General features: G+C 36.1%; 1 protein-coding gene across 1 annotated transcript in view; it reads left to right on the top strand.

Annotated features, from left to right (window-relative positions):
• Positions 1-19,094, top strand: part of FLT3 (fms related receptor tyrosine kinase 3) — a 68,263-nt gene that overhangs the window by 13,094 nt on the left and 36,075 nt on the right. The window contains exons 3-6 of the mRNA XM_088140692.1: positions 5,755-5,876; positions 9,748-9,953; positions 11,339-11,454; positions 18,652-18,763. Of these exons, the coding sequence (XP_087996818.1) occupies positions 5,755-5,876; positions 9,748-9,953; positions 11,339-11,454; positions 18,652-18,763 (556 nt within the window). The remainder of the gene's footprint in view (positions 1-5,754; positions 5,877-9,747; positions 9,954-11,338; positions 11,455-18,651; positions 18,764-19,094) is intronic.

The following is a 19,094-nucleotide window of genomic DNA, read 5'->3' as shown; positions in this document are numbered from 1 at the left end:
GGTATATCTTAGCTAAACAGTCCTGAATGTCTACCTGGTTTAATACAAAAAATGCTTCAGTATCAACATCATCTGGCATCTATTTAGAATCCTTTTCTAAGAAGTAACAGTTATTCTCTTAGCAGATTACTGTAATTATATTAAGCTGAAATATTTTAAACTCTATAATCTGCCTTTGTCTTATTTAAATTTACCTGTTGAATATCTTAACCTACTTCAAATGCAGTTAGGTAATAGAAATTAACAAAGATCTTTTATAAAGCTGCCAACACACACAAATAAATGAACTTTCAAACAATTACAAAAGCAGTAGACATTTTCTGCCATCTTAAACTTACAACTTTTCATTGAAAAAACAAGATACTTTCTCAAATCAGTTAGAATGAGTGACACATATCCTAAGGCATTATGAATACTGTATAGTTAATTGACTTGAATATATGAAATGTCCTGTTCTATGTATTCTCAAACTGTACAGTATGCATGTATGTATGTGTGTGTACACACACACACACACATACATACAAACATAGTGTATAGTTTAAGAATAAATAGAACATAACATTTATAGGATATGTATATTTCCTATGGTTGTTCTAGCGGCACTTAAAAGGTTGTTCATTAATTACTAGGAAGTTGAATTTGATTATTGTTTTTAATCATGTTTTAATCTCTGTTGAAGGTTACTACTGCATTGGGTAATTGAGGTAAATGCTGCTTTAGATCTTACCAAAAAAGCAGGCAATAGATTATGAATAATAAATACATAAATCATATTCAAAACTTATTTCTCAAATTTATGGATATTTGGAACCTATATAGTGATTTGATCATAAAACTGAGTGTGATTTGAGAAAAAAATAATTGTGTGCTCCAATCTTGCTGATTCTGTAGCATGTTTTCTTGATAAGAAGTCCAAAAATAGTATCTGGTTAGATATGCATAGGATTGTATTATTAATCTCTCATTCTCATCAATACACAAAAATGACCTTTTGGCTGCTAGATCTTCTTTTGAATAAAGCATCTTGATTTTTTTTTTAAAAAGGCATTTTCACATGTTTCAGCATTTTGCCAAATAAACTCATTTACAAGCTGAAACAGTCCATTTTGATATACTGTCTATGTAATAGCTTTGAACATATGAATATATAGGAAGATGTGCATCGACACAGACAATTGGCACATCTAGCTTAGCATTATCTACGCAATTCAGCAGCTGCCAGGAAGTGAATTTGGTATCTTCTATGTGCAATGCATGTTCTCTACAACTGAGTTACACATTTGATTCTGGTTTGGATTGTGATCCAGCCACATTTTCAATATATATTCAAAATATTTTATACATTTGTACATATCTTTTACATATTTATACATATTAATTCAAACTAAAGTATGTGTATAGAGTTTGGCAATTAGTTTGTACCTGGAAAAAGAGGAGTTAATAACATAAATGTATACTAATTTTTTTAAAGGATACAATTAGGGATATGTAATCAGTCTACTTAATAGTGTCAGTGTCACTCATTCTTAATCCATCCATTGAATCAATTTTTTTTCATTTATTTTTTTTAAAATCATGTTTGTTTTCATAACCAACTTCTAACATTTTGATGACATTTTTCTCTAATATACCCAATTTCTAGCAACTTTTTTCAAACATTTGCATTTTCACCTGAATCTTGCTCCACTTTGTGTACTTTGTATGTAACTTTATCAAATACACACACACAGCAATTCATGAGCTGAGAAATATTTTGAAAATGAAGCTAGTAGAATCTATGAATTATGTGTCCATTTGTGATTATTTCTGTTCAGGCAGATCACACTGTATCATTTGAAAAAAACTCTTCAATGTTTCTTCAACATTCCTAGGCACAATCCATAAGAATATTCTTCTGTCCAAATCCCACTGAATTGAATGAGAATAGTGAAATGCTAAAAAATACTGCATTAAGAAGCCTATAGTCAATATTTCCTACAGCAGTTTATAATTCCACAGTAATTCTGTTTATTAACCCAGATGTAAATAAGATCTCTCCAAATTTGTTTTCTACAAGTTTGAAGACCAACATACTTGAACGGCATCAGGCTTGGAAAGTTTTATATTGGATTTGAAGCAAGCAAGTATCTCTTGTAAATGTGAGGTTATTTTTGTTCAATTTTTTTATAAGAAAACTGAACACTGATTCAGTGGATTTGAGAAACAGAACAATAAATAGCTCTTCCTGATTTGTAGAACTATGTAAGTCCAAAGAAACAAATGTGTTTCAAAGAAAAAAAAAGTTTGTTAAATGTAAACATAACCTATTTTAAAAAACTGATGCAAGCAGTTTCTATACACAATTCATTTGTCATTCCCACATCTATTGGTGACAACTTATATCAGGTGGAACACATATTTAGTTTAAATTCTGGTTTCTTTCGTGCATTAGCATGATACCGTTCAGATTTATTGAAATGCAGATTGGAAAATGCTTGTTCTGGCACTATTCCACTTATGCAAACTAGAGAATGAGACAGAAAATAAGATTAGGTCAGGAGCTATGTGTGAGAGAAGTTCTGAGCTTGTTGGAAATCAATAGTCATGTGCTCTTTCAAGTATCTAGTTCTGTCTAGGTTAGGTACAGATTTAGTCCTATCTGGAGTATACTCACTGAAATCGATGTGACTTGCATTAGTGATGACTAACTTAATATTCACCAATTTAAATAGATCATCATCTATTTATCTGCCACTTTTTCATGATAATCATACTCAAAGGGGCTAACAACTCTAAAAAAAATCATAGCTATGTTAAGTCCATGAAAAAGACCAAAATCCACAATTGAGTAAAATCTTTACTAAGACCCACACAAAAAATGGTGTGTAAACTTTCAGGTTCTCCAAGTCTCCAGTCCAAAACTTAACCCAAATTCTTCAGCCATAGATTTGTAATTCAGAGTCAACCTCAAGGTTCCGATTTTTAGAATGAATGCATTACTTAGTGGTGGGTGTTGTTGGTGAGGTCTCATCTAACACTCCATGACAAAGAATAATGGCGGACAGCCCCAGCTCTGAAAATATAAAACCTATTAATCCCAAATTTGAACTAAATGTTTCTCAATCATCAGAACTCAGATAAATTCAGGGCACCCTCAGAACCCTGTCCTCTCAAGCCAGATAGAGGTTGAGTTAGACAGAAGAACCGAAACTAAATCTGCTGGGATTCATAGCTAGGAGGCCTAATCTTAAATTAGCTGCAACTCATTTTGGAACTAGAAGAATTAAAAGGGGAATAATCAAGATGTCCATGTCAGTGAAAGCAACTGAAAAAGCATCTTTGGAGACCTTTACCTCCTTTTCCCTGTACAGGCATCCTTTTTATTGTTTCCGAACTGCTAGATTAGCTTCAATTTTTTTACACTTATCAGTCTCTCCTCTATCTCATGCAACTTCTGCTTGAAAGACTGTTGTCTGCCATGTGAAATTTCAAACAAATGTATTCCCTATTTTTTAAAGTGCTGTCTAGTTTCAGTCCTGTACTAGATAATTCTTTGCTGGCTATTTTTATTTATATCCCTTCTAGATGAGGTCTAATATTGGCAACCACACCTGCAGCCTGGCATACTGGAAAGAGAGGCTAGTGCAGAATGCACCACCTGTTTGTGCTTGTTTGTTGACAAATCACATCCATCATTTTCCATCCTTATTTGTCATTCGATTTTTATTTCATTTCTGAGAATAAAATAACAATTTTTCTACTTTGTTTCATTCTTTATTATTTTCTTTCACTTAGGTACATTTTCAGTTTCATTCCTATCATTCTGAGTGTTCTTTTTCCTTATCTAGCAGTAGTAATCATTCTTAATTTCATCTTTCTTCTATATCTTTCTTCAATTTTTAAAGTTCTCTTAGCCTTCTCCAACTTGGTGCCCTTCCTTCAGCTAAAATACAAATTTCCCAATACTTTTATATTCCTCTGTATCCTACACCATTTTATTTTTGACCATAAATATTAATAAAAAGAAATTTGAATGTCTAAAACTGAGCTGTTGCTCTATTTATACTACTATTACATTTAGTAATGTCTTCCTTTACTCTTAGCTTAATTTCTGTGTTTAGTACTCCCAATGAAAGCTGGCTTATCTTTTATTGAATCTACTCCCCCAACACTGACACTTCTATCTCACTCATGCACACTGAAACACCATGCTATACAGTCTATCCTCATCAAGTGGGCAAGTTTTCCATAGATCCTGGCTTTCTGCCTGCTAAAGAGACATTTCCAAAATACTAGACTCCACTCCACCCAGTAGCCTGTACACAAAAGAAGAATGACATTTGTGGCACCTATAATGAAGTCAATAGACATCATGTTTTCCAGAACAATTTGTGTCAAAATGGGTGGGCTACTGGAGGAAGTGAAACCAACTATAATAAATACAAGCCTAAAAGCATGGAGAAGATGTTTAAAAACATGTCATAGGCTAGTGTTCAAGGTTTAAAGCAGGCAGTATGTGGAAAACTACTCTCGCTGAAAGACAATCAAACAATGGGGAGTTGCTGTGAACCTATGAGGATAAAGGGAATTGGAGTTTCACAAAAGAGGCGAGGATACAAGCAAGACATGAGTGCAGAAGGCATTGTTTTTAAGAAAAGATGTCGTTCAAAGCAGTGCTGAAAAGTTCACAGTGCTTTTGGTCGTCTTCATTTGATTACCCTTTTTAGGCTTAAAGAATGGGGAGAAAGAGGCGACAAGGCATACTAGAAGAAGCAATACAGAGAAAGAGCTGGGAGGGCTCTGAGAGGAGGTTATTGTCCTTAAGCCTCAAGTCCACCATTATAGGTTATGGTAGCATTGATGGTTTAGGTTTATCCTAACTGCAACTCTACCTCTGATTATAATATTCTTGGCCCAAATCATTTTAGGCCCAAATCACATGAGGAAGTACATAATTGATTATTTTCTCTCTCTCTCTCTCTCTCTCTCTCTCTCTCTCTCTCTCTCTGTCCCTCAGAGAAGAGGTTGTATCCAGCCTTCTCACTAAGGTGCTTGCTTTCTTTTCATAAAATAATTTTGTCTGAGTTTTGAAGTTCCTAAAAATGATCTGTCATGCATGGAGAATATAGCACTATGGTAAACAATCACACCTCAGCTACTATTAAAATGTTGAATGGATACATGAATTCAGGAATTTTACCTGCAATTTTTATCTAAATAGTTAGTTTCCTTACAGTCATCTGTTATGGCCAGGTTCACACTTTCACTAAACTATGGTTTGTTTGATCATGATTGTTGAATAAATCACAAATGGAAGGGATGTACTAAGTGAGATACCACAGGTTTCAGTCCAGGCCAAGTAATTATCACATTTGCAAATAACACAAAATATATAACTAATACATTCAATTCAGAATTATCTTAATGGGTTAGAAAATTGCCCTGATAATAGCAGAATTAAATTTAATAGGGACAAATGCAAAGTTTTAAGGGTGGATATGACAGCATTTTTCAATCTGTAGTATCTGTAACTCCAAAGATAGTGAATTACATACCTTGGGAGATACAGATTGAGCCTGGAATAGGCATTTTGTAATTATTAAAATGCCTGTGAAAGTTTTCTAATCTGCTATAGATATCTACTTTACTTACCCAGGAACTTACTAACCGAGAGGTACAATTGAATGGGAAAAGGGATGATGGGAAGAAAAAAAAAATTGGCATATTTACTTTTTGATTTCACTCTGCATGTTTTGTTTCCTTTTTTGACAGCTCTGATTCTTACAGTGACATCCGCCGGCGTGATAAGTCAAAGTACAGTTGAGATAACTTGCTTTTTAATCAAGCAAAACAGCAATGTTTCAAGAAATTGGGATTCTTCATCTTCTCTCAAGGTAAAGGAATATGAAAGGACAAAAATACTGGATTGGATCAAAGTCCCATTTGGTCCATAATTCTGTGCCACAGGATCAGCTCAGTAGCATCATCCTATTTGTGTTCTCCATCACCTGATACTGAAGACATAGTGCCTGTGTTATTAAATATAATATATAATTATCAACTGAAGTAGCTAGCCACCGAAAGAAATACTGTATTCTATATGAAACAAGTTTAACCCCCACTTAAAGCTATCTGATGGGCATTGCAACCTTTTCTGGATGTGATTTCCATACTTTAATTACAGGCATTCCTTCTTGCTTCATATGTGTTGAATTTGCCACTGTTCAATTACAATAATCCTGGGTTCTAGCATTATGAGAGAGGGATATATTTTCTCCCTCTCCACTTTCTCCATATAGTACATATTGTAAGCTCTGTCATACTGTCCTCACCCACTCAGTCAACTTTCAGTTTTTCTTCACTGTGAAAATGATTCGGTCCTTCAATACTTCGATTGCCCATTCCTGCACCTTTCCCAGGTGAAGTAACCAGAACTATTTGTATTATTCCATTGGATGTAGACTCTATCTTCTTGAGGCTTGGGTAGAGAAATGCTGTTTTAAAATGCTTTGAGTGGTGTCTTCTTCTGCCAGTTTCTCTCTCTGTCTTCTAGCTTTCAAAGCCATCAAAACTACTGCAGTTCCACAAATACCAGCTCCATAAAACTTTTCACTGTATATACCAGAGCCTTTTCTCTAGGGGACAATGTGTCAGGTTTTACCACCAGTAGATTCTGTTCCCTCTGCTGACCCATCTGCTGGCCCATCTGGCTTGCCCCATGGCTCTGATACAGAAGCAAGGCTTCTGATACAGAAACATTGACTTCACTTCTCTACCTGTGCTTAAGATTTTGTAGTGAAGTTTTTATATTGAGATGAATGATTCGTGGATTGCCCAAAGGGCAATTGCCATTGTGCTAATCCTTAATCCTTAAATAATGACTCTCCTCCCATAGTAGCTGGTATAAGGAGCAAGTACTCAGATTGTCAGGCTTTGCAACCTGGGTTTTGGAGTAAATCTCAGACTTCCTGACCTTTCATGACTTAGTTTTACTCTGCAGTTTGACTTGGTTGAAAACTCTTGGGCAGGGCTCAGTTAGATTTGAATCTTTACTACAGACAAGAATGACCTCCAGGTCTTTAATTCTGTGTAGCCCAGACTGGTTTTATAATCAGCCAGCTGTCTGGAGTGCTGACCTTTGAAGTATTCCCATCATAAGCTATGCATTCAACTGTCTTTTCAACAACTAAAACAAGTTACAAAAAGTACTTCATCTAACTGTAAAGCTAATATTCCTTCATCTTTTCTTCACTGACAGCTGCTCTGTTTCCACTCTCTCTTGTGGACATCCTTCTCAGCAATCTCCATCTTCCCTTTTTCAAAAATGTGATATTCCACTCTTAATACTTATTGCCTCCTTTTGCTTCCTGACTTCCTTGCCTTTGGTTGAGTAACCTTCTCAGAAACATTGACTTCACCTCTCTACCTGTGCTTAAGATTTTGCAGTGAGGTTTTTGTGTGCATGGGTGTGCCTTCAGGTCAGCGTTGACTCCTGGTGACTGCCTAGACAAGTCTCTGTAGTTTTCTTGGCAAAATTTTGGAAGTGGTTTGCCATTGCCTTCTTCCTAGGGCTGAGAAAAAATGACTGGCCCAAGGTCACCCAGCTGCCTTCATATCTAAGGCAGGACTAAAATTCACAATCTCCTGGTTCCTAACCTGGTGCCTTAACAACTACACCAAACTGGTCCCCTGCAGTGGTTACCACTTCCATTTGTGCTATTATTCCCTCTTGACATATTTGTTCATCTCTCCCAGGAGTATCAATGACATACTCTCTCCATTCAGTATCTTAGCTATGGTCTGATAGGGCTGAATACATGTGGAAGGGGAACAGAAGTGTTGTTTGGCTTCATCCTCTATAAATTTATGTTCCTGTCTTCTGGTTTACTGAAAATAAAACTGCATGCTGTTCTGATTCACACTAGTTCAGGAAATCATAAATCTTATACCTTTTAATGCTATACTAAGGGTTGCTCTACCTCTTCAAACCCTTCAGTTTGCGTGCAATACTTTGCTTCCTTTTTCATGCTAAAACAGAAACTGTACTTTCCTTTTCTTTTTTATCCACATTTCTGCCATGTTTCAGGTGTTCCTCTTCCCAAACTCATTCAGTCTTTTGTTCTTCTTTCCTGCCATACTTTGCTGTCTATTCTAATGTCACGATTTGGCTCCTCTATATGTCTTGTTGCCATCTCCTTCATCATTATCCCTCCTGTCTACTGCATAATCAGTATTTTTGGTCATTCTAGACTTTTTGTTCATACAGTAGTCAGAGATATAGCATTGCAGGGAACTATATTAAGACATATCAATAGGAAACTTGATTTAACTTCGGTGTGTTCAACCCTTTTCTTAATTACCATAGCTGGCTTTGAGTGACAGTTTGTCAGCTATGCTTCCAAGATGAATAGCATCCAAGCACAATCAGAATTTGACTTACTTTACTTTAAATGTAAATTAAAGTAATTGTATGCATGTAACATGATTACTGCTCCCTGTTTATTTAATAATTTCCTTTTTCTATCACATTATAAATTACAATTTAGTGACAAATTTTAGTGAAGTTTTGAGAGGGATATCTAGGTTTATGGGGGTGGGGGGTTGTTGAAGGGGTGTTTGGCCCCTGGGATACCTATTGTGGACCTCTAATTTCAAGTACTGATTCTGCCTTTTGATTTATTGATTTAAATTGCTTTGATTTACCATCAGCAGTGGTCAGAAAGTAGTTTGTGTGACTGAGTGCAGCTGTTACAACACAGCTTTCCTCTCATGCAAAATTAGGTTGCTAAAATAATAATAATAAAATTATTATTAGGTTGATAAAATAATAATAATTAAAAAGTGTGCGCGTGAAGGAATGTTTTGTGTTTTTAAACTCAAACCAATATATCCAGCAAGCCAGAAACCTTTTCACTCCATAATTTAAATCACTTTGATATCTATCAAACCAATGAAAGGAGGTAAAGCTAGAGTAGTCTCATAATTCTCGTTCCAAGATTTAGTGATACTGTGTCTTACATATTCATCATCTGTGTTTTTACGAGCTACACCAAACAGATGGAAAAATAGGAAGGGTACACTTGACAGGCACAACTTGACAACTTAGCAGTCTCTCAAAATATGAAGCTAATGGCTGTTTTCCAGGCCTGAGTATATTCAAAGACTGTAAGAGGTGCCTTATTGGAAACTATAGCTAGTTAGGCTATAGTTGGGCTAATTTTATTGTTTGCATCTTCTGATAAATTAAGCATGTGAAATTGCTTTGTACAAAGTCAGATTATTAGCCTATTTCAACAAGGGTTTCTTCTCACAGCATTCACCAGATCCCCAAAAGGTGTCCTCAGCCTTCATTTCCTGATCATAGTTTCTAATGTCTCTCTCTCTTTCTGTGTGTGTGAGAGAGAGAGGGAGGAGCAGGGAGGAGGAGGAAGGAAGAAATGGAAAGGAAGACAATCTGGCCCATGCATGAAATTGTACAGTAGCCCCAAGAGATCGAAAATGTTGTCGATCTCTGGAGTTGCCTTTGATTAGTTGTGTTCTAATTCAGAATTTTTACTGATATACTTCAGTGTCAGCTACCCTTATTGGCAGTAGTTTCCCAGATCTTTGCCAGAAATCCTTTCATGTGATCAATTTAACTGGAGTTGCCAGAACTGAAATCAAAACCTGTATGCAAGCTATCTTTCAATGTTATTTCTCAAAAAGCAAGATGGATCTTAAATAGTGCAGAACAATAACATTTATTTTCTCTCTCTTACAAAGCAGATACAAGATAATGTTGAAGACCTCCAGTGTTCCTTGAATCCTCAAAACTCTGAGAATGTGAATGAAACAACAAAAGTTATAGAAGTTGGTGTGCTTGAAAATGTCAGATTAAAAGCAGTATTAAATATTTCAGAGAACATCATCTGCCATTGGGTTTTTAAAGACATCCAGACCAAATGTAATTCCTCTCTGGATTTGGAGAATCGGTAAGCCAAAAAACAAAAACAAGAAGAGCAAAAAGTAGTATTTGTTCCACTTCCAGGAACTGATAATCACATGAATCTTTGGCAAAAGCTCAAATGAGCAGGCACAATTTTTTGTGCACATGTATTTCCTTCTTAGTAATTCATATTACTAAAAATGTGAATAACTGGATAGTTGCTTGCCTCTTCGGGGGCAACACTACTCCTGAGTCTGGAATTCTCTTGCATAAGTCCCTTCTTTGACATATACTGTAGCTCTAATACTCAACACTGAATACTTCTTAACTTTTCATAATATTCTACTGTCTGTTCCCCTCACTTATCCTAATTCATGCTGTCAGAGCAGAATTGAAGGCAGAGCACTACACTTCATCAGTGAATGGGAAGGAGGGAGGTGTCCCTAATTTCCCACTGCAAGCAACTGGTCCTCCTTTAATTCCTACTATTATATTGGGCAGAGATGAAGAGCAGGAAAGCTTTGGATTCCCATGGACCCAAATCCTCACCCAATCTTTCCATGCTACATTCCAATTCCCAAGTTTCATATGCACCTTTCCTTCTCTGACATTGAAGCTCCATTGCTAGAAGAGATTCAGAAGGAAAAAAATGGAGGTCAAATTTCCTACTCAAGAATTCAAGGGGGATATTCATATGCCCCTGGATGTCTTCCCAAACAACATCCTGCACCCTTAACTTATAAATAACAGTAACTTCTGTTAACTATACAGTTATGTCAAAGTTATGCTGCATTCCACTGGGAAAGCCTCTTAGATAGAAATCATATCTTACATTACAAGTTGCTAGACAGAAATAGAGAGAATCAGATTTAACTCTCAGTCAGCCATGTTCCCTGGCCGAACCTGGGCCAGTTGCTAGAGAAAATGGAAGGGAGGTGAAGGGAGAGGAGGGAGAGCACCAACTACATTGCCATGAGCTCTTCCATGGACTGCAGATGAAATCAGAAACTTGAGGTGAATGTGGTGTCCAATCTCTGACAAACCATTTTGAGTTATCTGCTAAAAATCACAGAAATAGAATCTGCTTAGTGTTAACCTGCAGTTAGAACTATGCTGCTTAGGTCAGTCTGTCAGTCTTTCCAAATGTTGTTGTGATTGAAACTAAAAGCATGATCCCTTCCTCTTTTGGGAATGATCAAGAAGCCGCTATTGCTTGGAGCTGTAGGAGAATTCAGGAACTCCCAGAGAAGTGTAAGTAGAGAAGAGCCGATCTGGCTAACCTAATTCTGTAGAATGATTTGTGAAATGGTTTCTCTGGTCCAGATGAAAGTTTTGTTTCCTTTCTGTCTGTTGTCATTTTGACCTACTTCCTTACACTAAAGTTTTTTCATAATTATTTTATAAAAGAAGTCTTGTTTTCTGTCTCAACAGGCATATCGTTTCAGTGGAATTCCCAAGGATCAGAGAAACTCAGGCGGGAAATCACAGACTGTTAATTACAACTGAAACCACTAACTACACTATAGTGTTTAGATTATATATAAGAAGTAAGTATGACACCCGGAGGCTGGGTGATTTCATGTCTCCCTTTACAAGCAGAACACCTTCCCAGATAATCTTTTAAGTGAAAACCTAAAAAAAGCCTTTAAACTACTTCTTTAATACCATATTAACTAAATAAAATGTATCATGATTATCATGTTTTTGTTGGAGATTTCATTTAAAGCAGATTCTCCTCATGTTTTAGTCATATATAAACAATTTATTCTGAAATAATGTCATGTAATAATTAACAAAGGACAAATTATCAATTGCTAGGGTATCCTAATGTTATTTTTCTTGCTATTTATAAATATGGAATTTGTAGATTTATAGATCATATTAATTTTACTAAGAGTGGCTAAAATATTAATAGCACAGCACTGGAAAGCAAAAAACAGACCTAACTTTATGGTTAGTATTGGAAAATATGGGACTTAGCATGGCTTATAACATTAACTGATTTTGTTCAAGCTCAACAGATTGATGATATTTAAGGTTATATAAAAGTTATTATTTATCAACTTTTACAATGATAAATTTCAGAATATGATGCAGCCCAATGTACTTTTGTTTATAGTTATGGATATGCTTGTTTTATTCTTCATTACTACAGTATGCATTTTTCTGTAGGAACTTGTTATATATGGTAGTTACAGGTATCTTCATCCTTTAAAAAAAAAATAGAACACACATAAGCAGATAACCTTCTGAAAGGTTGTCTGAGAACTGTCCCCTGTTTGAAGAGCTGTCCAGTCCTATGGTCCTACCAGAGGTGGTTTTTATTATGTAATCATCCTGCATCATTCAAGACATTTTACCACTAGATTTGCAAGCATCTTTTCCCACTGCTTATTTATTTCCCTTTTCTGGAGGATAAAGACAGACTTCCACAGTGCCTTTGGACTACTAACATTTAGGTGCTATCAGCCTGAAAGCACTCCAGGTCAAATTTAAAGAAAATAAAAGAGAACAGAGGCTTTGAAGCTGTCCATCATTTACAGTTAGCTCCTGGGTAGCAGATTGAACAGGCACACATATCTGTCCCTTGCTTGTAGTCTTCTCTATCAAGATGGCATGTATTACATTTCTATTTAATTACAGTAATTATTTCTACATTTGAGTGCCTACATATAAATTACATAAATTGCATCCCCTTTGGCATGGGGTATATTAATGCATGTCCTTTTTTTGGATAATACATAAATGAGGGTTGTTCTGACTGACATTCAAAAGAGAGATAAAAGGATAGAAATGATGAACCTATGGTTGTGCCTAACTTAGAAACATTAAAATGTTTTGGATTCTGTGCCCTTGAATAATTTCTCCTTTCCTTTTATTTATTATCCACCTTCCATGTTAGTTCTATTATTGTGGACTATTTTCCCATGCTGTTCATTACGTTAAAGCTAGAGCAGTTACAACCTTCTTAAGGAAAAGCTCTAAAATGCTTTGAACCAATTCATGTTTCCCGAAAGTTTAAAATATCAAACTGACATGTTGGTAGTGCTGGGGCACTTTTAAGCCTCCCTGAATAACAGGATTGACTGGTCGTTCTCTGAATGAGCTGTGATCTGTCAACAAGAGTTTTTGGTTCCCAGTTTTTTGACCGTAGCAGCAGTGCCGAAAGCTACCAAGCCACTTAAATTAGGCTGATAAAGTGAAGATAACCGAGAGTGGTGCTTTTGTATGAGCGAACTCTGTACTGAAAACAAAAGAACAACTTGTTGTTCCTTAATTCTAAACTTAGGTTTTCCCCTCCCCACCCCTGTTTTGTACTTGACAAATTAGTAAAAATAGTATCTCATGGAACTTGGTTGTCTTTTCAGTCCTTATTGTGAAAAATGAGACAATTTTAAAATAATTATCGTTTCCTCTTTTTAAAAATTACAAGACAGTCATCTAATTGGCCAGGAACTTATATTTAAGAATATAAGAATTAGGTGGCAAAAGGTTCTAAGGGAGCTGCCCATCTAGATGGCAGCATCTAGCTGACCTTGGCTGATTTAAAAAACTTAAGTAGGTTTGGGCCTTGTTAAAATTTGAGACCACCAGAAAATCTCAGGCTGTATGCTGGACCAGGAAACTCAGGGGCAGGGGCAGGGGGGGGGTGGGGAGCAATGCAAAACACTTCTACACTGTGGCCAAGAAAACTGCATGTTCATGAACTCACTAGGAGTTGAGCTCAATTTGTAGACTTTAGTTTTTGAATCAGAAATTATCCCTGCTCATAAGCTGACATTTTTTAAAAGCTGGTCTTTTCAGCTTTTATACTATTCAGATGGGAAAAAAATGCAGAAGAAAAAAAAATGCACTATTCAGAAGGGGGAAAAAAACTACTGATACCCAGAGCAGGACTCCTTGCACAAAATGGCCCTTATCTCCAACCTTGAAGATAAAAACATAAAAGATCCTTGCTGAGATCAGACCATGTGCAATTGACTCCAAGGACTAAGACAAATGCAATGCAGGAGAATTATCAAGGATAAGAATTTTCTGTTATTTTAAACTGTAAAGAGTTTGGCAGAACAGATTACACTAGCTGAAAAACTAGCATCAAATGATCATTGGATGAGTGGGGTAATTGAGGTTGGTTTTGTGGGGGATGCATGGATTCTCTTCCTCTAAGCTCTACCTCCCCATTTCCTTCCAAGGCATTATTTTAAACCAAAATACTAACCTCGATAAAATAAACATGAAAATCATACAATTTACTTTCAGTAATCAGCAAATTCAGTAAAAAAAGTGTGCTGTAAGGCTCCCTCCAGATCTGTTGGAACAGAAACTTCCACAATTCCTGGCCAGCATAGCAGTTGGCTCTCTAGTACATGTGAGAGTGCAGTTTGGGGAAGTCTGATGAAATAAGAATTAGGGCATAGTAAGTCTTACACAGTTCTGCCTTTGATAGAAATAACTGGACTAAATGTTTAACCCTAAAATTCAATCTCCCCTCTCCACACATTTAAATAATAAACTGAGATGAATGCCCTTTTTGCAACATGCCTAGGCACTTTGATTCAGCCTTTGTGCAAGCTGGCAAACAAACAAGGAAGATGCCCTATTAACTATAGTTTCCAATGCACTGCATTGGAAGTCATGGTTAACAAGTGGAACAGATTGGGCCTGTGAAGACAACTTCATTCTATGGCTTAGTATCTTGATTTATGCTGAAACAGTTAACTATTGTTTCCTGATTGAGATAAAGCATGAAATTGTTGTTAAAAAGCTTCCTGGCTTCTTCACTTACTCAGAAGGCTATTTAATCAAATGACTTGTTTATACTACAGCCTATGTATTTATTCATATTTACTTGTTAAATTTGTACCTGCATGATTAAACACACCCAATTATCTTCACTGAGAAAAAGTATCTGTATCACACCTGTATTTCTCCCCCTAAGCATGGCTGATAATTGTTTAGAGAGCAGGATCTTTAGTAGGGATGGAAGGAAGAAATATGATTAATGTTGGATACTAATTTATCTAATGTTGTACTTTTAACCAATACACAAGTTGAAGCTTGGTTATCATTCAAAATTCACAGTTCTCTTAATTTTTTCATAGCAGTGCTAACATAATAGAAGTATATTGGGCTGTCCTGCATAAAAATGTTCATGAAAATAATGTACAAAATGCATTATTTTAGGGAGAATGATTTCTAAAAATAATATAGATTAGGCAAACTGAACTGTAAGTCCACATTTTGGAAGACATGTACAGTATACCAAAATAAGTACACACTGTAATGCAAATTGAGGGGGAAAAACTCTAAGGTTCAATAAATTAACCTTGACAGTTTCAGAGAAATGACAGTTTCAGAGACGCAAATAAATAAATAAATAGATGCATTGGAATGGTAAAATAAGAAGAGGTAGGTTCAAGGATGAATGGATGCTGAATGAATATCAACTAAATGCCGAAGCAAGAGGCCAGCATGAAACAAATACATGGTGGTTTGGTCATATAGATAGAATGAATGAGATTTGAATTACAAAACAGAACAACTTAAAAAAAATCATAGCTATGTTAAGTCCATGAAAAAGACCAAAATCCACAATTGAGTAAAATCTTTACTAAGACCCAATCAAAATGTCACAAAAAATAGTGTGTAAACTTTCAGGTTCTCCAAGTCTCCAGTCCAAAACTTAACCCAAATTCTTCAGCCATAGATTTGTAATTCAGAGTCAACCTCAAAGTTCCGATTTTTAGAATGAATGCATTACTTAGTGGTGAGTGTTGTTGGTGAGGTCTCATCTAACACTCCATGACAAAGAATAATGGCGGACAGCCCCAGCTCTGAAAATATAAAACCTATTAATCCCAAATTTGAACTAAATGTTTCTCAATCATCAGAACTCAGATAAATTCAGGGCACCCTCAGAACCCTGTCCTCTCAAGCCAGATAGAGGTTGAGTTAGACAGAAGAACCGAAACTAAATCTGCTGGGATTCATAGCTAGGAGGCCTAATCTTAAATTAGCTGCAACTCATTTTGGAACTAGAAGAATTAAAAGGGGAATAATCAAGATGTCCATGTCAGTGAAAGCAACTGAAAAAGCATCTTTGGAGACCTTTACCTCCTTTTCCCTGTACAGGCATCCTTTTTATTGTTTCTGAACTGCTAGATTAGCTTCAATTTTTTTACACTTATCAGTCTCTCCTCTATCTCATGCAACTTCTGCTTGAAAGACTGTTGTCTGCCATGTGAAATTTCAAACAAATGTATTCCCTATTTTTTAAAGTGCTGTCTAGTTTCAGTCCTGTACTAGATAATTCTTTGCTGGCTATTTTTATTTATATCCCTTCTAGATGAGGTCTAATATTGGCAACCACACCTGCAGCCTGGCATACTGGAAAGAGAGGCTAGTGCAGAATGCACCACCTGTTTGTGCTTGTTTGTTGACAAATCACACTCACCATTAGATAATCCTTTGCCAGCTATTTTTATTTATATCACAAAACAAATACACACAAGGGGAAACCCTAGAAGATCATGGTTGGATGGAATTGATGAGATCCTCAAAAAGTGAGAGATGAGAAGTTGAAGTAACAAAAGATGAAGAAGTATATGAAGAAGTATGAAGAAGAAGTATATGAAGAAGTATGAAGAAGTATATGGACATGATGGAAGCAAAGATGTTTTATAAAGATAGACAGATATGGAGAGACAACCAAGATTATTAGAGGGCTTGAACTTCCATATGAGGCAGAATGCAATAGTTGGAGTTGTTTAGGTTAGAGATTACAAGGAGATATAAATAAAATTACACATAATAAAAAAAGAGAAAATAGTAGTATTTCTTCATCTCCCATAATATTAGAACTAAAGCTCATCCAATTAAAATGATTAATAGAAGATTCAAGGCTGATAACAGGAAATATTTCTTTACACAGTTGTAATCAACCTGTTGAATACACTGCCACAAGATAAGGTGTTGATTGCTAGTTTAGATGTCTTCAAAAGGAGTCAAGACAAATTCCTAGAGGACGTGTTTGTCAATGGCTACTAACCTTGATGATTGGACACAACAATGGGAAAGCAGGGCTGCCTTGAGGGTTATTTGTGGGGTTTCCTAGATGAACACTGCCTAAATGAGCCTAGGGCTGATCCAGCAGTCTTTTCTCATGTTCTCAAGCGCTTTACTATTTCATTGGCATTTCTGCTCTTTCTGGGGTTATAATCAACATGCAATTATCTATATATGGAGGATGCTATGGGAAGTTGAGTAGTGTGGTGGACACCCTGACACTGACATAATTAAACAGCCAATGAGTTTTATCGCCTCAGTCAACTCTCTATCAGAACTCCTCTGGAGCGGCTGACTTACATTGCTTTGGCCTTTAATTGGTTTCCCTGCTCTCACCTTCTTTCATATGGCCAGCCATAAACCTTTGTTCTCTCTCTCTCTCTCTGTCTCTCTCTCTCTCTCTCTCCCACACACACACACACAATTGGAATACTGTATTGTTTTGTGCTGGTTCTGCCAACACAACTCTAAATTCAGCTCAGTTCTTCCCTACACATGGGGTCAGCCTGGTATTTTCTCTTTTCATTTTTAACTAATCTCTAAGAAAAGAAAACATCCCTCAATCCCAGTATAATCCATACTTACTCAATTTAAAATGGTTATCAAAACAAAGAAGAGATTCTAGTCTCTCTCTCTCTTTTTTTTTTTTTTTGGATGGCTTGCAATCTCTGTGGGACAATATCTCATTGTGCCAAACTGCTCTTTCTGCCAACAAATGCAGATTATACTGAAAGCAAGCCACAATTTTGAAACAGTTGAGTCCTGCCAGTAATTCAAGGTCCAAGCTTGCCAAACAGCTATGCCAGCCCTTTGGCACCTGAAAGCCAATTATCAGAAGAGACTAAGGTACAACAACCTGCAAAGTCAAGTCCCAGTCTTGTCCAGAAGAAATTAAATTTTGTGCACTGAAGAATTTGCCTATCAGCCATGGCAACCCTGATGGCACCCCACAAAACCTTGTGATGAGAGGCGACAAGCTGCATTACACCATAATGGCAAATCTGTGCTCATTCTTCAATCAAATAAATCCTGGCTGTGCAGAAAAGCAGTAGAAAACTTTTTAAACAGTTTTTGAACTGAATACAACATCTTCTCCACTGATTTGTGAGGAATTTAGAGGCTGTTATGGTGACCTTTCCTATCCATGCCTTAAGAAAGGTATGGGGCGGGGGGATTTTAAAAAGTTACTGTAATTAATCCCCTGAAAATAATCAGCTAAATTGTGTCAGGATTAACGTCCTATAAAGGTCTCTCATTCTTGCTAATTGTATTCTGTCTTGCCCCCCAAAATTGAAATAGTTACAGGCATCTATGGTCTGGCAAAACATTTTTTTCAAATCAAATCTCAAAATGACCTGAATCAAATCCAGTTACAGATTGCAAACTCAGATTGAATCATGCCCCTTTTAATCTATAATTTTAATCAAGTCAGGGCTGATTCCTTCAGCCCTAACTAGTAATAAATTATTCACTTGTCTAATTTTTAACATTCTTCAACTTATGGTTGTATAGGCTACTCTTTCTGTGGGGAAAAAACAGATTAGTAACTTGGGTAACTTGTATATAGCAGGGACAAAATCTTTACATAATTTTTGTCAGTATCAACATAGAAAAATGAGTAAGATGCATATATAAATGCATACATATATAAAAAGCACTATATGCATCATTTTCCATAGGAAGCCCAAGAAAACCATATTTTGTAAAACATGGCAATGAAAGTGTGAGGTGCATATCAGAGGGACATCCTCCACCAGTTCTCGAATGGTTCTCTTGCCAGGTTCCTGAGAGGTAAATGGCTCCAAACTATCGTCTTCTTTTCCTTTTTTTTTTTTTCTTTTCTGGAACTCTCACTCTATTTTTGCATTATTTATGTATATTCGGGCATTTTCCCACCAAAAGAAGATGTTATGTAGTCCATGGAGGTAATGTTCTGATGTTTCTGCTAATTTCCATACCTGTGCACTGAGATTGCAACATGATCCTGCTTCGTCCCTAAAAATTTATTGCCATGTGAAATGGCTGAGACTAATATGGAAAATCACTCTTTTAGCAAAAGCTTCATTGCTTCTAGAATGATTAAGAAAACTTAGGAATTGAGTTTCTGAAAATGTTTGAACTA

This window comes from Python bivittatus, unplaced genomic scaffold (assembly GCF_059951505.1).
Source record: "Python bivittatus isolate LINGU-HERP-01145 unplaced genomic scaffold, Pbiv_v1 ctg000340_np1212, whole genome shotgun sequence".
NCBI classification, from domain to species: domain Eukaryota; kingdom Metazoa; phylum Chordata; class Lepidosauria; order Squamata; family Pythonidae; genus Python; species Python bivittatus.
This window is presented reverse-complemented; position numbering and strand designations above follow the sequence as displayed.